We start from the raw sequence: 18,949 nt of genomic DNA on the forward strand, positions 1-18,949 counted from the left end.
CTCGGCCAATTCAATTAAATTTGAGGACTCCTCGGATTTAGAGCGAGACAAGAAAATAGCCACGACAAAAAAAACCTTAATTGGAACTTGACTTTTCATTAGCTGAGGGCTGTCAATCAAATTAGACTTTTAATTAACAATGATGCATCAGAGCCAAATATAAACAAATTATTTATATAATCCTTTAGCCTCAAGCACCAATACAAATACATTTTCACTTGAGCCTAGCTCAGTACATATATGAAAACATTTTACATCCAATAAATACTTGGAATTAAACAAAACATTTTTATCCAATAGGAATTTCCATAAGTAAGCCAACATTGCCCCTTTAATTATCGACTTCAACTATATCCAAAAGCAGACTGATTCACATTCCTCCATACCATAGCTCCCCCCTGACTTAATTTACAGATACTAAACATTGAATAATGTTCTCGTTTCATTGAGAAATGTTCTTCTATTCATGGAACAGAGGAATACAGCCATCCATCTGGAGCATCTCCGGCCAGCCGTCGTACTTATTTGTCTCTTGGTTGTTCTTCATGTGCTGAAAGAAACAGTGGAGCTCTATTAGTACAGGAAGCAGAAAGCTCTATGCCAGACTACAAGTTCTTACAGGAAGTTCTATCCCAGACTACAAGCTCTGACAGGAAGCTCTAACTGAGACTACAAGCTCTAACAGGAAGTTATATTCCAGAACACAAGCTCTAACAAGAAGTGAGGTCATACAAAATCTTACCTTTTCAAATCTACCTTTGGCTACATCTCCTTTTCCTCCAACAAACACCCAGGTGTCCCGGAACCCCAGCGCCTTGATCGAAGTGCTGCCTAGTCCCTCTATCAAACTCCTGGCCTCGGCTGTTAACCTGCAGAGAGAGGGGAGCGTGTCTATGTTCCCCGGGTCCTATGTTCCCCAGGTCCTATGTTCCCCTCTTTGTATGAGACTGGGGAACATAGGACCCTTTTTAAAATAAAAGGGTTCTACGTTCCCCGGTCTGTTACTTTTTCCACCATTACTGCCAAATTCCGGCCGAGATAACTACCATAGCCAACTACCATATTATATTATATGCTATTATATAAAGAACTCCGGGAATCGCAAACGGCAACAATCACTTTATCCTCAATGCTGCAGTTCACCCCGGACTGCACTGCACTGAGTTGGCCGGTTGAACGCTGATTGGCTGTTACGTTACACATGTCAATCAGTGGCCACGCTGTTGAACGCCAATTGGCTGTCATCACGCGAATGTCGCGTCAAAGTTTAAATATTTTTAGAGATTGATAGATTGCAGGGAACATAGGACCCTTTTCCCAGTAAAGGGTCCTATGTTCCCCGCTTTTCCCAAAAAGGGTCCTATGCTCCCCGGTATGTATGGCTACAGGGGAACATAGGACCCTTTTTGGGAAAAATGGGGAACATAGGGATGACCCCAGAGAGGGACCGACACCTAACTAGTCTGTTGAGGAAGTCACTTCAAATAAGGATCCTTGCTGAAAATGAAAGCATAGTTGGCATCAGTACTTGATAACTAGTCATTTACTAGCTTGATAACTAGTAATTTACTAGCTTGATGACTAGTCATACATTAACTTAATAACTACTCCTACACTAGCTTGATTACTAGTGGTTTCCCAGCTTGATAAATAGTGGTTTCCGAGCTTGTTAACTAGTCGTATTCTAGCTTGATAACTAGTCGTTTCCTAGCTTGATAACTAGGCCTTTCTTAGCTTGATATCTAGTCCTTCCCTAGTTTGTTATCTAGACATTACTTGGTGGCTGGATCGTCGTAGCTGGCCATCAGGACGATGTTCCCCTTCTCTAGCCCCTGGAGGACCTCGATGAGAGGTTGAACGTCTGAGGGAGAGGAGCAGCAGGTCAGGGGGAGGAGGAGGAGGTTCTAGACGGCCTCACCTGCTCTGGAGCAGAGTCTTCATGTACATACCTCCACTATACATGTCATAGTGTCCAAGCTTGACCACCTGCAAAGTCCTCCCTGTTTCAGAAACACAATCATCTTTGAGCTCTTTAACTCGTAGTCACTCCTTCGTGATGAACCACAACATTCACCCATGAAACATAACATGTCCCTCTGACACACGACCATACCAACATTAACCCATGAATCATAACATGTCCCCCTGACACACGACCACACCAACCTTAACACATGAATCATAACATGTCCCCCTGACACACGACCACACCAACCTTAACACATGAATCATCACATGTCCCCCTGACACACGACCATACCAACATTAACCCATGAATCATCACATGTCCCCCTGACACGCAACCATACCAACATTAACCCATGAATCATAACATGTCTCCCTGACACACGACCATACCAACATTAACACATGAACCATAACAATTTTCCCTGACACGCGACCACACCAACATTAACACATGAATCATCACATGTCTCCCTGACACTCGACCACACCAACGATAACCCATGGTTCATGACATGTTTCCCTTACCCCAACATTAACACATCACTATTAACAAACCCCCGCGGTCCACTGCGGGGTCAGAGCTCATAACCTGCCGTTTAGAACCACCAGGTTGAGCCCCACTCCAGCGTTGTTCTGGACGGAGCCGAGAACCCTGCAGGCAGAGAGCAGAGCGGTCAGATGTCTGGGCAACCGCAGGATCAACTTCCAGAGTTGGTCTCTGCTCACATTCTGTTCTGGATGCAGATCTTAGGCGCGACGACGTTGGCCGCTCCGCTGGAGATGGAGAAGCTGAAGGTTCCAGCTGGACAGACCTTCAGACCGCAGGACCTCACTGTAGAGAGAGGTCACATGAGTAACCTCACTGTAGACACACGTCACATGACTAACCCCACTGCAGACACACGTCACATGACTAACCCCACTGTAGAGAGAGGTCACATGACTAACCCCACTGTAGAGAGAGGTCACATGACCAACCCCACTGTAGACACACGTCACATGACTAACCCCACTGTAGAGAGTTCACAAGACTAACCCCACTGTAGAGAGTTCACATGACTTACCCCACTGTAGAGACGTCACATGACTAACCCCACTCTAGAGATACACGTCACATTACTAACCCCACTGCAGAGAATTGTCACATGACTAACCCCACTGTAGGCACAGGTCTCATGGCTATAACCCTAATACTGGAGCCCTCAGTCTTATTAATGTTGTTATGATAATGAATCGTCTCAATTAGACAGTATATACTCTCCCCGTCTAATGACGACTTTGGTTTAATTTACTTACATTTCAGTACCTTCACTGTGACACCCTGAATTCCCATCTGGGACCGACTAAGTATCCTGTCATCTTAACTGAGTTGATTAGGGTTGACCTACCTTTACTTTGAGATGGTGTAGCCGGAAACTCCTTAGGCTTCAGATAATCACCTATGAACAGGAAAACATGGGGTCAGAGCAGGCCAGCCAATCAGGGACCAGGACAACATGAGGTCAGAGCAGGCCAGCAAAACAGGGACTAGGACAACATGAGGTCAGAGCAGGCCAGCCAATCAGGGGCCAGGACAACATGAGGTCAGAGCAAGCCAGACAATCAGGGGCCAGGACAACATGAGGTCAGAATAGGCCAGCCAATCAGAGCCCAGGACAACATGAGGTCAGAGCAGGCCAGCCAATCAGAGCCCAGGACAACATGAGGTCAGAGCAGGCCAGCCAATCAGGGACCAGGATGCAGGGCGACATGCTGTGGGGCAGAATGTAGGAGTTGTACCGTCTAGCGTGATGCTGTAGGAAGTGTTCTTGAGGATGACGAGGGCAACAAGGAGGAAGACGAGCAGGCCACCGGCATACTGAAGAATCCCTTGAAGCAGAAAGGGGCATCGTTAGCATCGCTAGCGCCGGCTAGCTTCTCATTAGCGCTGGCCCGTGATTAAACACTAGGGTAGCATCACGTCGTACTTTAGGTTTACATGATTTTCAGATGAGTTCTCCAAGGAACGCAGAACGTTAGGACGTAGTGAACAGACTGGTCCATCACAGTGCATCTCTTATCACAAACACACCCACACCCAAACACACACACACACACCCCAGACCCACACACCCACACACACAGACACCCACACACCCACAACCACACATACACCCACACCCAGACACCCCCCCCCACACCCACACACTTACCTTTCATTGCCTGGCTTGTCTTCAAGTATTTTCCTCCTAAAAGCCAGAGTCAACATTCATTCTTTAATATTGACAGAATGCTACAAGCTGTACCAACCTGTTTCTAGCTCTGCCTACCTGTACTCCACAGGCAGGCAGAGGTAGATGATTAGATGATGGATAGATTGACAAGTAAAAACTGTTGTAGGGTACCGTAATCACGCGGTCGATTAGGGTTGAGCAGGCGTGCATGGCAGTGGCATTTTAATTTTAAAATATGTGTTTGCAGATGCATTGATTTAAATAGCCTACAACTTATTACCGCTGTATCAGCTGTTCTTTCACAAATAATTTAACCAACCATAAAAGGAGATTCTGTTTTGGAAGGCTGGGATATAGCGTACTTTGCTGGAGTTTACTATTGTTATTATTATTTTTACGCATGGCATAGCAGGCGGGCATGGCAGTTGCATTTTAACATCTTTATTTAAAATGCTTTACCAGATTACCGTCCCACATGAAGATGATCAAAGCCAACCGTGTAACAAGCGGGCAGGTGGCTACCCTCTCCTACCATTTCCAATATTGACATAAGCCAGGCTTAGTAACAGACAGAAACCAGCATCCGGGGAGACATCAAATTACAGCCTTCATTCACACATCCTCTTAAACGATAAATGACAAAACGTAAAAAAAAATTAGATAAAGAACTGACCCATTTTAACAGCCGGCATGATGTATCTCTGTGGTAGCGCTGTCGTTGTAGCCCTCTATGCGTGGAGCTTCCTCAATGCCGGGAAGAGAAAGACTAGCCATCCTTGGCTGCTCCGACTGGTTGAACACGAAGTTCCTGTTATAAAGGACCCGCCTAGAGTCAACCTTTGATTGCAGAGAAACATTGGAGCAGCTGGGAAACAAAGCAGTCAGTGGAGTTACCGTAGATTAATAATTAACGATCACACAAGGAAGTGTGGAGTGTGTGTTAAAGCAGCTGTCAGCACACACTCAGAGAGACTGGCAGAACATTACAGCTCCTGCTGTGTGTATTATAAACCCAACCTCATCGTTAAACCCAGAGCCTCTTCTGGAGGAGCCACTGGCCGGAGGGGAACAAGGGAGCTGGTTACAAAGACCATTTCTCCGGAGTACAGCTCCAGCTTTGTTCTGTGACAGGGAGCTGCTTCAGCAGGGGACTGAGACCAGCATTCATATCACACCACATTCAGCGTTTACAAAGACAGAAACAAAAGACAGAACGTCAGCGAGCATGCCATGCTGAGAAGATCTGCTACCCCACCTCTTCTCACTCTTGTGTCTTCAGAGGTGAGAAAGTCAGAGGGCGGTGACGGAATATCATTCACTTAGAGCTGACAGGAGGCTCTAACGTTTCAACAAATAACTGACATTATATGCTCTTCAAGAGCTTCTTCTATAACATATTAGGACTGCTGAATCAGAGGTTCTGCTGTAACACAGTAGGACTGCTGGACCAGAGGACCTGCTGTAACACAGTAGGACTGCTGGGCCAGAGGTTATATTAAAGGCACCCAGTGCAACTTTATGTAAACATTCAATGAAAAATAAACATTCAATTTCTAGTCTTTTTTACACGTAGTAAGTTTCAATAACTCCATACCATTACATATCGACATTCAAGGAGCAAAGATGAGACGTCGCTGTGTGGTGAGAACTGATAGAAAATCGTAAACAACAACAATCGCCGGTGGGGAGAAGCCATTTTTCCATTGACTGGAAGCCTGCTTTATTTATTGTAGGTTACAAAAAATAAAGAAAATGGCAGGATTGTTGTTGTTATCGATTTTCTATCAGTTCTCACCACACAACGACGTCTCATCTTTGTTGCTTGAATGTCGGTATGTAATGGTATGGAGTTATTGAAACTTACTACGTGTAAAAAAGACTAGAAATTGAATGTTTATTTTTAAGCCTCGAAAGTTGCACTGGGTGCCTTTAACCATTAGGACTGGTGAATCAGAGGTTCTGCTGTAACACAGTAGGACTGCTGGACAGGAGGTCCTGCTGTAACCAAGTAGGACTGCTGATTCAGAGGTTCTGCTGTAACACAGTAGGACTGCTGGGTCAGAGGTTCTGCTGTAACACAGTAGGACTGCTGGGTCAGAGGTTCTGCTGTAACACAGTAGGACTGCTGGGTCAGAGGTTCTGCTGTAACACAGTAGGACTGCTGGGTCAGAGGTTCTGCTGTAACACAGTAGGACTGCTGGGTCAGAGGTTCTGCTGTAACACAGTAGGGGCCCAATTTTAACGGTCTGAAACGCAAGTGATAAGCGCCAAACAGAAGTAGCTTTGTGGGCGGGGCTCTGCCGCTATTGCTATTGTACCGGCAGATAAATTACTCTTGAACCCGACTCAAATCTAAATAGGGTTACCCTGAGGTAGCCTAATTACCCGTAGGTGTGGTTTTGGTGCAATAAACTAATGAGAGTGCCATCTCCAATCCCCGAGCCATGAGCGCATTTGAACCTGACAAGTTGATATTTTGACAGCGCGTTTGCAGTCTCTGATGAGGCAGATGCATGATCACATGAATTTCAAACTTCAAATGGCTCAGTTTATGGCCAAATAATATGGGCTTGTTCACACATGGAATAGCGTTTCTTCTACAACATCCGAAATACTGAGTCGTCATGTAAATTGAGGCAAAGAAAACTAAACAAACTATGCGGACCTGTGGGAGCAAGGTACGTTTTATTACTCTGTTTTCTGGGAATAATTGACACAAGCAGAAACCAAAAACCAGCCGTTTTTTCGTTTTTTCCAAAAAAACGAAAATCAAAATTTCAGTTTGTTTATTCGTTTTTTATGTTCTTCTTACCAAAACGAGTTTACCACTCAATATCTGGTTTCCGCCGGTGGGCGGGTCCTCTTGTTGGCTAGCGTGCTTCATTGCCCTGTGTTCTTCATAATAAAAGTTCTTCCGTTTGATAATGTCGACAAAAATATTACTGTATTATAGACACTAGCAGACACAGAGGACCACACCACCCACAGTCAAGACTGACACGGCTTCAAATAACAATAATAGTATTCATTATCATTTGAAAATGAGAACTTCTGAAGTTATGATGACTTCAGTGCAGTTGATGTTTAGCCACAGTTAATACATGCAGAGCAGACCTGCGATCGCTGGCTGCTGATTTCCTCACAGCCTGAGAGCTATGAGGAATACAAGTGATCACAACACATTACTGACAGCTGAAAATTGCGCATTTGTTGACCTTTATCCATTTAAAGTAAACAAATTATTTTTTCTTGTTGAAAGATATTTTATATTGTTTTCATATTATTATTTACTGATGGTGTTTACAGAATGCGAGTGCGTGTTATATTGAAAGCGAGGCTGAGTGTGCCTATGAATATAGCCTAGGCTACAGTGAGTTTTTTAAGGTGCTGTACAAGCAATTCATATCGTCTACTCTGTACAGTGACAGGGAGTGTAAAGTAACCTACTTCATTCAATATCGAATAGGCTACTGTAGCCTACACTATGTACAAATGGTTTTGCTCATGGCAGTTGTGACAGTCATTTTAACGTGTCAGCAGGCAAGCTTCACTCATTCCAGGATGCATTATGCGTTGTCCTATAGCCTACTTGGAACATGTTTTGGAATGGATCTATAGTAGCGTATAGAAATTTGCTCATAACAGGCCAGCTGGAATACAAAGCAAACTCTTTGTATTCCAGCTGTTTTTTTGGTGATGTTTTATGATGTTTCAATGTTGCGTTGGTAATGTGTTAGACAGCTTAGATGTTATGTTTTGATTCCTATCCCACTCTGTTTAAGTAAAAGTGTGCTACTGCTGCAAAATCTCTTTGCTTTTGTTTTTTTCTTTTCTTTAATGTGTTTGGAAATGACTTTTAATGATGTTAACTAGATCTCATAACTGGCCAAAAAACATAGAAATTTGTATATACCCTATACCGTTTGACTATAAGACCTCTATAAGAATCTCTATTCATGTAGTCAGTAGTCAATGATCAAACTAGTAGCATGAAAATGAATTACAGTCCAAGCGGGTTAGGCAAGGCAAGGCAATTTTATTTTTATAGCCCGTTTTTACAAACAGTTTGTCTCAAAGGGCTTTACATAGCATGAGCATCATGACAACATCCTCTTCCCTTAAGCCCTCACATCGACTGAGTAAAAACTCCCAGGAAAATCAAGGGGAAAAATTGCAGTTGGTTCAGACTGGGGGTGGAGCTGTGGAGAATATATGGAAACACAGAGAGACTGCGAGACGCCAAGGCCAAACTACAAGGTGCGAAAGGTGAGGGGGGGGGGTCTGCCTCTCTGACCCATGGGGAGAGCTGGTTCCACAGTAAAGGAGCCCAGTAACTGAAGGCTCGACTTCCCAGTCTGTTTTTAGAGATAATGGGAGTCTCTAACAGACCTGCATTCTGGGAGCCAATAAAAATCTTGGATAAGTCATAATAAAGGTAATGATTCTTTATTGTGCATTTAAAGATGTATATTATTATTTGGGGATGACAATGCAAGACTTCCATGAATGTGCATTTGAAGGAGTTTGCTTTGTATTCCAGCTGGCAAATTTCTATAGGCTACTATAGATGCACTATATAAAACACGTTCCAAGTAGGCTATAGGACAAAGCATTATGCATCCTTGAATGAGTGAAGCTTGCCTGCTGACATGTTAAAATGACTGCCACAACTGCCATGAGCAAAGAGCAAAACCATCTGTACATAGTGTAGGCTACAGTAGCCTATTCAATATTGAATGAAGTAGGTTACTGTACACTCTTTGTCACTGTACATAGTAGTCAATATGATTTGCTTGTACAGCATCTTAAAAAACTCACTGTAGCCTATATTCATAGGCACACCCAGCCTCGCTTTCAATATAACACAAACTCGCATTCTGTAATCACTGTCAGTAAATAATAATATGAAAACAATATAAAATATCTTCCAGCAAGAAAAAATTATCTGTTTACTGTAAATGGATAAAGGTCAACAGATGCGCAATGCAGGGCTCTCCATTTTTGAATTGAGTTCAGAGTGAGATTTTGTCGGGGGGGGGGGGGGGGGGGGGGGGATATATTAATATGTAACTGCATACAAATTTGTTCACAGACATGGTGACTAATGTATGATAGTAGGCCTTATTGGCCCTTAACACTAATATTCAGAAACAACACTGCCTCAAAAGGATATTGGTCTAAGCAACACCAGTAGAGGCGTATACTTTCCCTGAACATTTAAACGTTGCAAACGTGCAAAACATATATTATATTCACGCAGCATTCAGTCCAATGCTTAAAAATATATCTGTGGCATTCAGTAGGCCAATGCTGTGGTAAAGTGTGCAAAGTATGAGTATGAATATTTGATGGAGTATGAGTAAGTGTTCCCTTCTGTTACATAGATAGAACTTTATCAATCCCCTGCAGGAGCTTAACATTGCGCAGGGCTCTCCGTGAGACGCACGCAATTCAACCCATGAACAATCATATAGCCTTCAGATTGGACGGTTTGACTTTAGAGTTACCGTCATGTTTTGTGTTTTTTTTTTTACCATTATTGTTTTATAGGGACAAACATTAACACATTTCTCCTGCAGGGGATTGATAAACTTATATCTATGTAACAGAAGGAAACACTTACTCATACTCCATCAAATATTCATACTCATACTTTGCACACTTTACCACAGCATTGGCCTACTGAATGCCACAGATATATTTTTAAGCATTGGACTGAATGCCACATAAATATAATATATGTTTTGCACGTTTGCAACGTTTAAAAGTTCAGGGAAAAGTATATGTCTCTACTGGTGTTGCTTAGGCCAATATCCTTTTGAGGCAGTGTTGTTTCTGAATATTAGTGTTAAGGGCCCATAATTCCTACTATCATACATTAGTCACCATATCCGTGGACAAATTTGTATGCAGTCACATATTAATATATCCCCCCCCCCCCCCCCCCCCGACAAAATCTCACTCTGAACTCAGTTCAAAAATGGAGAGCCCTGCATTGCACATCTGTTGACCTTTAAACAGATAATTTTTTCTTGCTGGAAGATATTTTATATATTTTTCATGTTATTATTTACTGACAGTGATTACAGAATGCGAGTGTGTGTTATATTGAAAGCGAGGATGGGTGTGCCTATGAATATAGGCTACAATGAGTTTTTTAAGGTGCTGTACAAGCAAATCATATTGACTACTCTGTACAGGGACAAAGAGTGTACAGTAACCTACTTCATTCAATATTGAATAGGCTACTGTAGCCTACACTATGTACAAATGGTTTTGCTCTTTGCTCGTGGCAGTGGCAGTCATTTTAAAATGTCAGCAGGCAAGCTTCACTCATTCCAGGATGTATTATGCTTTGTCCTATAGCCTACTTGGAACGTGTTTTGAAATGGATCTATAGTAGCCTATAGAAATTTGCCAGCTGGAATACAAAGCAAACTCTCCTTCAAATGCACATTCATGGAAGTCTTGTATTGTCATCCCCAAATAATGCTGCAATGTAATAATATACATCTTTAAATGCACAATAATGAGTCATTATTTTTATTATGACTTATCAAAGATTTGATAAGTCACCCCCCCCCCCTCACCTCACCTTTCCCACCTTGTAGTTTGGCCTTGGCGTCTCGCAGTCTCTCTGTTTCCACATATTCTCCACAGCTCCATCCCCAGTCTGAACCAACTGCAATTTTCCCCCTGGTTTTTCCTGGGAGTTTTTACTCAGTCGATGTGAGGGTTAAAGGGAAGAAGTTGTTGTTATGATGCTCATGCTAACTGCTAAGCCCTTTGAGGCAAGCTGTTTGTAAAAACGGCCTATAAAAATAAAATTGCCTTGCCTTGCCTAACCCGCTTGGACTGTAATTCATATTCATGCTACTAGTTTGATCATTGACTGACCTCATGAATAGTTGCACAGAGGAGATATTATAGAGGTCTTATAGTCAAACGGTATAGGGTAGGCTATATACAAATGTTATGTGTTTAGGCCAGTAATGATGAGATCTAGTTAACATCATTAAAAGTAATTTCCAAACACATTAAAGAAAAGAAAAAAACAAAAGCAAAGAGATTTTGCAGCAGTTGCACACTTTTACTTAAACAGAGTGGGATAGGAATCAGGTTAACAAAACATCTAAGAACATCTAAGCTGTCTAACACATTACCAACGCAACATTGAAACATCATAAAACATCACAAAAAAAACAGCTGGAATGCAAAGAGTTTGCTTTGTATTCCAGCTGGCCTGTTATGAGCAAATTTCTATACGCTACTATAGATCCATTCCAAAACATGTTCCAAGTAAGCTATAGGACAACGAATAATGCATCCTGGAATGAGTGAAGCTTGCCTGCTGACACGTTAAAATGACTGTCTCAACTGCCATGAGCAAAGAGCAAAACCATTTGTACATAGTGTAGGCTACAGTAGCCTATTCGATATTGAATGAAGTAGGTTACTTTACACTCCCTGTCACTGTACAGAGTAGACGATATGAATTGCTTACAGCACCTTAAAAAACTCACTGTTGCCTATATTCATAGCAGGCACACCCAGCCTCGCTTTCAATATAACACACACTCGCATTCTGTAAACACCATCAGTAAATAATAATATGAAAACAATATAAAATATCTTTCAACAAGAAAAAATAATTAGTTTACTGTAAATGGATAAAGGTCAATAAATGCGCAATTTTCAGCTGTCAAAAATGTGTGATCACTTGTATTCCTCATAGCTCTCAGGCTGTGAGGAAATCAGCAGCCCGCGATCGCAGCTCCTCTGATGTGAACGCGCACAGAGCGCAGAGTTCAGAGCCGGACAATGATGTCGTAGTAAAGCCCTCAGGTCTACTCTGCATGTATTAACTGTGGCTAAACATCAACTGCACTGAAGTCATCATAACTTCAGAAGTTCTCATTTTCAAATGATTATGAATACTATTATTGTTATTTGAAGCCGTGTCAGTCTTGACTGTGGGTGGTGTGGTCCTCTGTGTCTGCTAGTGTCTATAATACAGTAATATTTTTGTCGACATTATCAAACGGAAGAACTTTTATTATGAAGAGCACAGGGCAATGAAGCACGCTAGCCAATAAGAGGACCCGCCCACCGGCGGAAACCAGATATTGAGTGGTAAACTCGTTTTGGTAAGAAGAACCAAAAAACGAATAAACGAACTGAAATTTGGATTTTCGTTTTTTTGGACAAAACGAAAAAACGAAAAAACGGCTGGTTTTTGGTTTATGCTTGTGTCAATTATTCACAGAAAACAGAGTAATAAAACGTACCTTGCTAATTAACTCACATCGTTCCTTACCAGTAGGCCTATGCTACATTATCGTTATCAACTTTTGTTCCTATGCATGTGTCCCACCGTTAATGTACAAATTGCCATGGACTGTATTATGTGTTACGTGTTTAGTTTGCGTGTTTTAACGCACACACGCAAGCCTGCATTCATTCATTCTCACTCGCGGTAAAGCAATGTTTCCTCACAATCAGATGGGCCTACTCATCAATCCTAAAAGTTATCGGCTTATACACGATATCGGTGTCAAAAAATGTGTTTGCAGATGCATTGATTTAAATAGCCTACAACTTATTACCGCTGTATCAGCTGTTCTTTCACAAATAATTTAACCAACCATATAATTTGCCCTAAAAGGAGATTCTGTTTTGGAAGGCTGGGATATAGGGTACTTTGCTCGAGTTTACTATTGTTATTATTATTTTTACGCATGGCATAGCCTACTTCAGTGTTCATTCATGCAGCCCGTATTGAAAAATGTTTCCACAATCAACATCATCGTCATATTTCAATTAGGCAAATCGTTCGCATGTTTGTGCTGTGTATAGCCTACTGGTGTGTAAGCTTACGTTGCGTCAAAATAGCAACACCAACTGCGCTATCCGCTAGTGCACTTAAGACCAGGGGCCTCATGTACTAAGGTTGCGTACGCACAAAAACGTGGCGTACGTCCTTTTCCACGCTCACGTTCAGATGTACAAAACGTGAAATGACCGTAAAAATGTGCGGTCCCCACGCCAGCTCCAGAGCTGTCGTACGCACGTTTCTACAGCTATTGTTCCTTTGGAGACACTTAGAGGTGACGCTGGGAAACTGGGAAAAAAGGTGAAAACAATGACTCAGAGTGATTTGCACATCAGAGACACACTAATGAACAATTAACACACCTTGCAATTATATGGGTGGCTATAAAAGCATGCGCAATGGATGAAGAAAATTGTTTTAAAAATGGCTGCGTTAGCGTTGTTAGAGGACATCGCAAATGGTCAAATCCGAAGGGCGCTGGAGACGCCGGGGCCGACGGAGCAATCCGTGCCCTCTCCTTGCTTGTCTATTCAAAAATAAAAAATTGAAGTTAATAAACACGAGTCAAAGTCTTTAATATCCTGGCATCTTTACGCACGACTTATGTGTATTGCAAGCAGCCAATTGTATGACCAGTATAATTACAGCATTTATGACTTCAGCATATTTACCTTGGGGATGATCGGTGTCCCCTTCATGGGCTCCCACCACTCCGGTGAGAGCTGTGTCACCGATCAAAGCGGCCACTCTCAAATCGAAGGGGGAGAGTTCCCCCACTCCCGTCCCCCCTCCTGTTGCGGTCACGCTTCGGCGGTGGGCAGAAACCCTCCGCTTCACCTCCACCTTGAGGTCTGACCACTTTTTTTTAATTTCAGAGTGTGTGCGCTGCTGAGACCCCACTGCATTGACGGCCTCGCAAACACGCTCCCACTCACTTCTCTTTTGTTTTGCATTTATCCCTGTTGACAGGGTTCCAAATAGCATATGCTTGCGCATTTCTACCTCGTGGAGCAAAATCTCGAGCTCGGACTCCGTGAAGTTTCGTTTTTTGCCTCTGTTCATGGTGCCAGGTGATCGGATTAAGAGGTGAATCTCAGGTCCAGAGGCCTATTTAAATGAAATTGCATATTTAAATGAGGGCGTGGACAGGGAGGAGTTTGGCACCTCGGCATATGCTCTCAATTCCACGTTGATCGAGATGTACAAAAGAAACGTGCTTGGATCCATGCGTTCGCACACTTTGATACATCTGAATTTATTTGTGCGTAAGACAGTTTCTGGGTTTTGGCGTACGCCAAGTTTCAGTATGAAATCCACGCAAGTCTTAGTACATGAGGCCCCAGGTATATGTCGGTAAGTTGCGCAACTGCTTTATAGGTCTGTAAAGGCTGGTTTAAGGCTGGTTTATGCTCGGTTACGTAAGCGTAAGCGCAAGCGCAAGAGGCCCTTGCGCGCCCTTGCGCCCCCCTTGCGCGACTTCTCACGTCTTGCGTGCGTCGGGTGATTTTTCTAGACTTGCGTCATTTTTTACGTAAGCTTTTACGCGAGCAGCCCAGCCTGCAAGGCTGTGATTGGTTTGCTGGTCTGGTTACTACTTCCTGTCTGGAGTATCACCCGGCAGGCTCATATACAAAAGCATTAACCTGAAGTGAAGTTAACTTTGCTGCCAACACATTATGTCGTTTTAAAATGTAGAGAGATATGCACATTTATACAACCCCAATGATCAACAACTTCATCACCCCTGTTCCTCTGTCTGTTGCCATCATTCACTGTGTATGGGGAGAACACGATCTGGCACATAAACAAACCAACGACTCCCACAGACAAAGACGTCATTCTCGAGGTCGTCTTCAACGAAAAACTTTCCTCCACATATTACTCCACCTACTGTTCTGGCGGTAAATTGCTTGGCAACACGCGCAACACGCGCAACCTAAAAGGGAGCATGAATTGCTTTGAGTAAATTTTGCGCAACAACGTAACACCAACGCTGAAGCATGCAGCCGCCTTTATGCTCGGTTACGTAAGCGTAAGCGCAAGCGCAAGAGGCCCTTGCGCGCCCTTGCGCCCCCCTTGCGCGACTTCTCACGTCTTGCGTGCGTCGGGCGATTTTTCTAGACTTACGTCATTTTTTACGTAAGCTTTTACGCGAGCCGCCCAGCCTGCAAGGCTGTGATTGGTTTGCTGGTCTGGTTACTACTTCCTGTCTGGAGTATCACCCGGCAGGCTCATATACAAAAGCATTAACCTGAAGTGAAGTTAACTTTGCTGCCAACACATTATGTCGTTTTAAAATGTAGAGAGATATGCACATTTATACAACCCCAATGATCAACAACTTCATCACCCCTGTTCCTCTGTCTGTTGCCATCATTCACTGTGTATGGGGAGAACACGATCTGGCACATAAACAAACCAACGACTCCCACAGACAAAGACGTCATTCTCGAGGTCGTCTTCAACGAAAAACTTTCCTCCACATATTACTCCACCTACTGTTCTGGCGGTAAATTGCTTGGCAACACGCGCAACCTAAAAGGGAGCATGAATTGCTTTGAGTAAATTTTGCGCAACAATGTAACACCAACGCTGAAGCATGCAGCCGCCTTAAGATAGCACCATGCATCATTTGCGCCGTAACACGCCTCTGCTTTTCGCCGACACACCTCTCAAGGCGCTAGTTTAGTGGCGCAGGTTTGCTGCGGGGGGAAATCGGCTTTGCGCCGGGTGCAAACTATCAATGATACATGCGATGCGTCGGTGTAAAAAGTAAATTGCGCTGGGTGAAGGATAGGGCCCTAGGACTGCTGGGTCAGAGGTTAAATAAACCAGTAGGACTGCTGACTCAGAGGTTCCGCTGTAACACAGTAGGACTGCTGGACCAGAGGTTCTGTTACTCAGTAGGACTGCTGGATCAGCTCCTGCCTTCAAGTAGGTGCTTCAGAGTCCATTCCTTCAACCGCAACAGGCTTAAAAACTCCTTTGTACACCAGTCCATTCTATTACTGAACAAATTAGATGACATTCCAGAGCATTTATGATTCCATGGGTATTAGTCTTCCTCGTATGTCTTTGTAAATTGCCTTACCTGTCATTTGTGTTTTGTGTATCTCTGGGCTTTGCCATGTCATGTGTCTGCACTTGTATCTTTCCTGCCAACATCTATGCTTTCCTAATCTGTCATCTGTGCTGCTTGTGTATCGTTGTGCTGTCATTTCATGTGTAATTTGTAATTTTTCCTGTATGTTCTTAATGTTTTGAGGGGCCTTGAGGGACCCAAAATAAATGCAGTGCCCTACTGACAAATAAAGTAGTATCGTATCGTATTAGAGGTTCTGCTGTAACACAGTAGGACTGCCGGATCCCATAAATCCCGGGATGAGAGGATCCACTCTGGAGACTGAGAAGCCGAAGGTTCCTGATGGAGACACCTCCACCCTACAGGGCCTCGCTGGCACAGAGACACCATCACCTCCACCTAAACACATGACGCTGCACCGTCACCTCCACCTAAACATGACACTACACAGTCACCTCCACCTAAATACATGACCATTAACCGTCACCCAAACACATGATAATACACGTCACCTCCATCTAAACACATGACACTACATCCTCTCCTCCACCTAAACACATGACGATACACCGTCACCTAAACACATGACGATACACCGTCACCTAAACACATGACGATACACCGTCACCTAAACACATGACGATACACCGTCACCTAAACACATGACGATACACCGTCACTTAAACACATGACGATACACCGTCAGCTAAACACATGACGATACATCGTCACCTAAACACATGACGATACACCGTCACCTAAACACATGACGATACACCGTCACCTAAACACATGACGATACACCGTCACCTAAACACATGACACTACACCGTCACCTATACACATGACACAAAAACCGTCACCTCCACCTAAACACATGACCTTACCCCGTCACCTCCACCTAAACACATGACGATACAAGTCACCTAAACACATGACACCCTAACACTACTAACCCTACTACCATAACCCTACTAACCCTAACCCTATCAACCCTACCAGCAGAGTGTTTAGAAAGAATACCCCCGATTTTTCCTCTGAGACTAACTAAGTATCTAGTCATCTGAGCTGAGCTGATAAGGGTTAATCCGACCCCTCATTTTATCTTAACTCATTCTGAGCTGATCAGGGTTAAACTCACCTTTTGATTCAGAAGTTGGAAGCGGGATCGTCTACACTTTCTCCCTTAACTACAGGGGGCCAAACTCAACTAGAAATAGGACAACATGGGGTCAGAACAGGCCAGCCAATCAGGGGCCAGGAAAACATGGGGTCAGAGCAGGCCAGCCAATAAGGGACCAGGATGCACGGCGACATGCTGTGGGTCAGAATGTAGGGGTTGTACCGTCAAGCGGAATGCTGTAGGAAGTGTTCTTGATGATGACGAGGAGGAAGAAGGCCACCGGCGTACTGAAGAATCCCTGGAAGCAGAGAGGAGCATCGTTAGCGCCTGTTAGCATCTGCTAGCGTCTTGCTAGCAGGCTACAATAAGTTGGATGTTACTATCAGCTAGAGAGGAGCAAACAGAAGAGGAGCACTTCTGATCACAAACTGAGGATCCAGGGTTTTAAAGCAGAGGGTCTGATGAAGTAACGAGGAAGGTGTTGTGCTCTAAGTCCGGCTGGGATATAAAACCTAAGTCCTGTTGTAGCCCAGCAGTCTGTAGAACCTAAGCCCAGGGTTTCCCCCAGCACTATCTTGTTAAGGCGGCCGCCTTAACAAGACTAGGGCCCCGCCTTGACTACCAATGTATTGAAGAAAAAAAAAAAAAAAAAAATTTGAAAAAAAAAAATTTGAAAAAAAAAAAAAAAAGTTCAATTACAGCAGGGCGCTGGAACTGTTCTTTGCACAGCCACGCAGAATTGCATGCACTGATGCCTCTTGCCAGCTGTGCCGCAAATAAGATCCAAAAAAGGAACTGTAAATAGTTGAATTTGCATACAAAAGTTAAGTGTATTGTCCATTATTTGTATTTAATTTGCACTTTTCTTTAATTTTATTTTGTAGTGTCTGCATGTTTGCACAACATTTGTACCTACTGTTGTTTATTTATATGGAAATAAACAGTCGTTTATTTCATTCATGCGCACTGGCATCTTTGAGCAAAATACCCCCAAATTTTTTCGGCGAATTTTTTCGGCGACTGCCAGCGACTGCTTACCACCTTAACTGAGACATTTACTGGGGGAAACACTGCTAAGCCCTATAGCCCAGCAGTAAGAGCCAGCAGTCCACTGAGTCTAACTGCTTTGTCCCTTTAATTAGCATATGAAATAAACATTTAGTGACACTCAGTCGCTTCCACTGTCGTAGAAATGGGATCAATAATGTGCACAATAATTCAGATATAGAAGCAATACTTTGACCTACTTTTGGTTACCTGGCTCCTGCCAGCACATCTCAATCCTAACAGCAAGGGGCGACACTCATCTGTAAACACTGCTCAATAGGTAGACAGGTCAACAGGTAGAAGGGTTGGTACAGGTAGACAGGTAGACAGGTAGAAAGGCAGGTACAGGGAGACAGGTGGATACAGGTAGGTAAAGGTACACAGGTAGATAGGTGGATAAAGGTAGACATGTAGACAAGTGGATAATACCAAGGTTGACTGCATGCGTTGACAGGAACACATGAACAGAAACCGGGAGACACAATAGAAACAACCTCCTCAGCCAGGGAACACAAACAGGAAACGACAGTCAGAGACCACAGAACACAGACCAACGGCCAAGAGACGGAGCGGACTGCCCTACCCGAGTGCAGCGCATTGTGAGCACAAGGGTCTGAGCAGCTCCTCCTGGTCTCCTCCTGGTCTCCTCCAGGTTCTCTTCCAGGTCTCCTCCTGGTGTCCTC

At 43.6% G+C, this 18,949-nt stretch overlaps 1 protein-coding gene across 1 annotated transcript; it reads right to left on the reverse strand.

Annotated features, from left to right (window-relative positions):
- Positions 1-460: 460 nt before the first annotated feature.
- LOC130389126 (protein FAM3C-like) lies at positions 461-4,167 on the reverse strand. Its single transcript, XM_056598795.1, has 8 exons — positions 4,161-4,167; positions 3,748-3,837; positions 3,357-3,407; positions 2,695-2,800; positions 2,562-2,620; positions 1,777-1,861; positions 743-869; positions 461-550 (listed from the first exon to the last, which is right to left on the reverse strand). Exons 1-8 carry the CDS (start codon positions 4,165-4,167, stop codon positions 461-463), a joined length of 615 nt encoding a protein of 204 aa, XP_056454770.1.
- Positions 4,168-18,949: the final 14,782 nt, after the last annotated feature.

This window comes from Gadus chalcogrammus, chromosome 9, assembly GCF_026213295.1.
Source record: "Gadus chalcogrammus isolate NIFS_2021 chromosome 9, NIFS_Gcha_1.0, whole genome shotgun sequence".
Taxonomy (NCBI): Eukaryota; Metazoa; Chordata; class Actinopteri; order Gadiformes; family Gadidae; genus Gadus; species Gadus chalcogrammus.

Coding starts and splice junctions, on each gene's coding strand:
- LOC130389126 (XM_056598795.1), bottom strand. Junction 2,621..2,694: donor ATCTGCATCCAGAACAGAAT/GTGAGCAGAGAC, acceptor CTCTGCCTGCAG/GGTTCTCGGCTCCGTCCAGA. Junction 1,862..2,561: donor CAACCTGGTGGTTCTAAACG/GCAGGTTATGAG, acceptor CCTCTCCCTCAG/ACGTTCAACCTCTCATCGAG.